At 30.3% G+C, this 2,654-nt stretch overlaps 1 protein-coding gene across 1 annotated transcript; it reads left to right on the forward strand.

Annotated features, from left to right (window-relative positions):
• The first annotated feature begins 715 nt into the window (after window positions 1-715).
• Window positions 716-1,874, forward strand: LOC110611526 (zinc finger BED domain-containing protein RICESLEEPER 2-like). Its single transcript, XM_021751912.1, has 3 exons — window positions 716-862; window positions 921-1,479; window positions 1,561-1,874. The coding sequence occupies exons 1-3, from the start codon at window positions 716-718 to the stop codon at window positions 1,872-1,874; spliced, it is 1,020 nt and encodes a 339-aa protein (XP_021607604.1).
• The last annotated feature ends 780 nt before the right edge of the window (window positions 1,875-2,654 follow it).

Raw genomic sequence — 2,654 nt, forward strand, 5'->3', positions numbered from 1 at the left:
TAACATGTAGTTTTTTTTTTAACAGAATGTCAAACGCAAATTTGAATGAATTAAGTACTTTTATTGATCAAGTGCCTTCTATTATTTTTCTTTTTACTTAAGATTCATCTACAACTCAGTCATGGATGATGCCACTACAAATGTTGATGAATCAAATCAAAATAAAGAAAAAGAGGATGAGGAAAATTCATTTTGTCCCAAAAAAAGGAAGCGAACTTCGAAAGTGTGGACTGAGTTTAAGGAAATTTCACTTTCTGATGGAACAGTGAAGGTATAATGTATTCATTGCACGCACCAACTTGGAGTGTGCAAAACTAGTGTCACAACACACTTGCTTAGACATTTAAATAGTTGCCTAAGAAGGAAGGTGAATTTGAAAGGGCAACAACAACTCAACATCACAACGACCATAGCTGAGACAGAAAGTGTGACTTCTGTATAAATTTTAAATATGACCATGCAAAAGTAAGAGAAGTCATTGCTCATATGATTCTTGTTCATGAGTTGTCATTTAGCTTTGTAGAGTATGAGGTCTTCAATTTGTTAATGAGAACTGCAACTCCATATTATCAGAAGGTTAGTCGTGCAACTGCAAGGAAAGATTATTTTTCTGCATATGAAATTGAGAAAAAAGAAAGAGAAAGTATTCCTGAAGGACACTGATAAGGTTAGTGTGACCATCGATTTATGGAAGTCTGGGCAGCACATTTCATACATGGTTGTTACTGCCCATTTTGTGGACTCCGAATGGAAGTTACAAAAACGTACTTTGAATTTTTATGATGTCCCACCACCTCATACAGGAGTTGTTATATGTGATGTGCTAAAAAAATGCTTAGTTGAATGGGGCATCGAAGATAAGGTACAGACTATCAGTGTTGATAATGCTAGTTATAATGATGTTGTTGTTAGAATGTTAGGATAATCTTGCTTACAAGAATAGTCTTGCACTTCATGGTAAATTATTTAATGTGAGATGTTGTGCACATATTTTGAATTTACTGGTGCAAGATGGTTTATCTGATATTGCAGATATAATTAAAAATATGCGTGAAAGTGTAAAACATCTTGTTGCTTCTGAGTCTCGCCGTTTAATTTTTAGTGAAATTGCAAAGCAATTGAAATTACCTTCCAAGAAGCTTCTTTTAGATTGTGGCACAAAGTGGAATGCAACTTATTTCATGCTATCAGCTGCTTTGGAGTTTAAAGATGTCTTCCCTCGATATCAGCAAAGAGATTCAAGTTATACATATTTGCCTAGTGAGGATTATTGGCAAAAGGTTAAGGAACTGTGCTCTTTTCTTGAAGAATTTAATGAAGTTACCAATTTCATTTCAGGTACTGAATATCCAACTTCAAATTTATTTCTTCCTGAACTTTATTCAATACAAAAATTATTAGATGAAGCACATGAAAATGGGAATATTTATATGAAAGTCATGGTTGATAAGATGAAATGTAAATTTGATAAGTATTGGGGTGATTGTAATTTGTTAATTTCTCTAGTAGCTATATTAGATCCAAGGAATAAGATGAAATTGATAGAATGAAGTTTTCCAGAAATATATTTTGAGTTTGATTCTGATGAGCATATTACAACTGTGATGGAGATATTGTGCATGCTTTATAATGAGTATATAGATGCTCGTAAAATAAAAATTATTGGATCAGAAATTAGTAGTTGTGAAATTCAAAAGGAAGGATATAGTTATACTATAAGTGGAAAAGGGAAAATCAGAGGAAGAGCACAATTTTATAGCTATATTAGGAATGTTGATTGTGTGATTGAGCAAGCAAAGTCTGAATTAGATGTGTATTTGGAAGAAGGTGTTCATATTTGTCAAGATGATTCTAACTTTGATGCCTTAGAATAGTGGAAGATGAACAACATGAAATTTAGGATATTATCAAAGATGGCTCGTGACGTACTATCAATTCCTATAATAATTGTTGCTTCAGAATCTGCTTTTAGTGCTGGAGGTAGAATTATTGATCAACATAGAGCATTATTAGAAGCAGAAATTGTTCAAGTTTTAACTTGTGAAGCTGATTGGTTGCGAGTCTTTTATAGCATCAAGAGAAAAAAGAAGGTAAGTTCAATAACACATTATTGTTTTTATTTCCAAATAATAATATGTAATTAACTTTTTTTATTCTTTTATTATTATTAAAGGACAAAAAGGATATTCAGGAGGTCATACTACCTTAGTGGTTGGATCCTTAACATTCAACTTTGCTGTTATCATTATTTTTCAGGTACTAATTAATTTATTTTTTTATTTTTTTAATTTATAGTATTAATTAGATAATGACACATTTGTTTATACTGCTAATAAAGTTTTTTTTTTTTTTTTTGTTATTTTGAAGGTTATATGGACATTGAAGTTGAAATTCAAGTTAACTAGTTGAGCAAGCATAAAGACGATTAAATTATATTAGTTTGTTTTAACTGTTGGAAGTTGAAATCAACTTTATTCGTTTGATATTAAATTTTGTGTATAATTTTATTATATTGTTGAATTTGTATTTATTTGTGATATTTTAGTTATAAATTGTGTTATGTAATTCTTTTATGTGCACTCTCTTTTTTATATTATTTATATTAATGATGATTAAAAACTTATTAAAGTGTAATTATTAATTCGAGCTCGAGC

Source organism: Manihot esculenta, chromosome 3 (genome assembly GCF_001659605.2).
Source record: "Manihot esculenta cultivar AM560-2 chromosome 3, M.esculenta_v8, whole genome shotgun sequence".
Classification (NCBI taxonomy): Eukaryota; Viridiplantae; Streptophyta; class Magnoliopsida; order Malpighiales; family Euphorbiaceae; genus Manihot; species Manihot esculenta.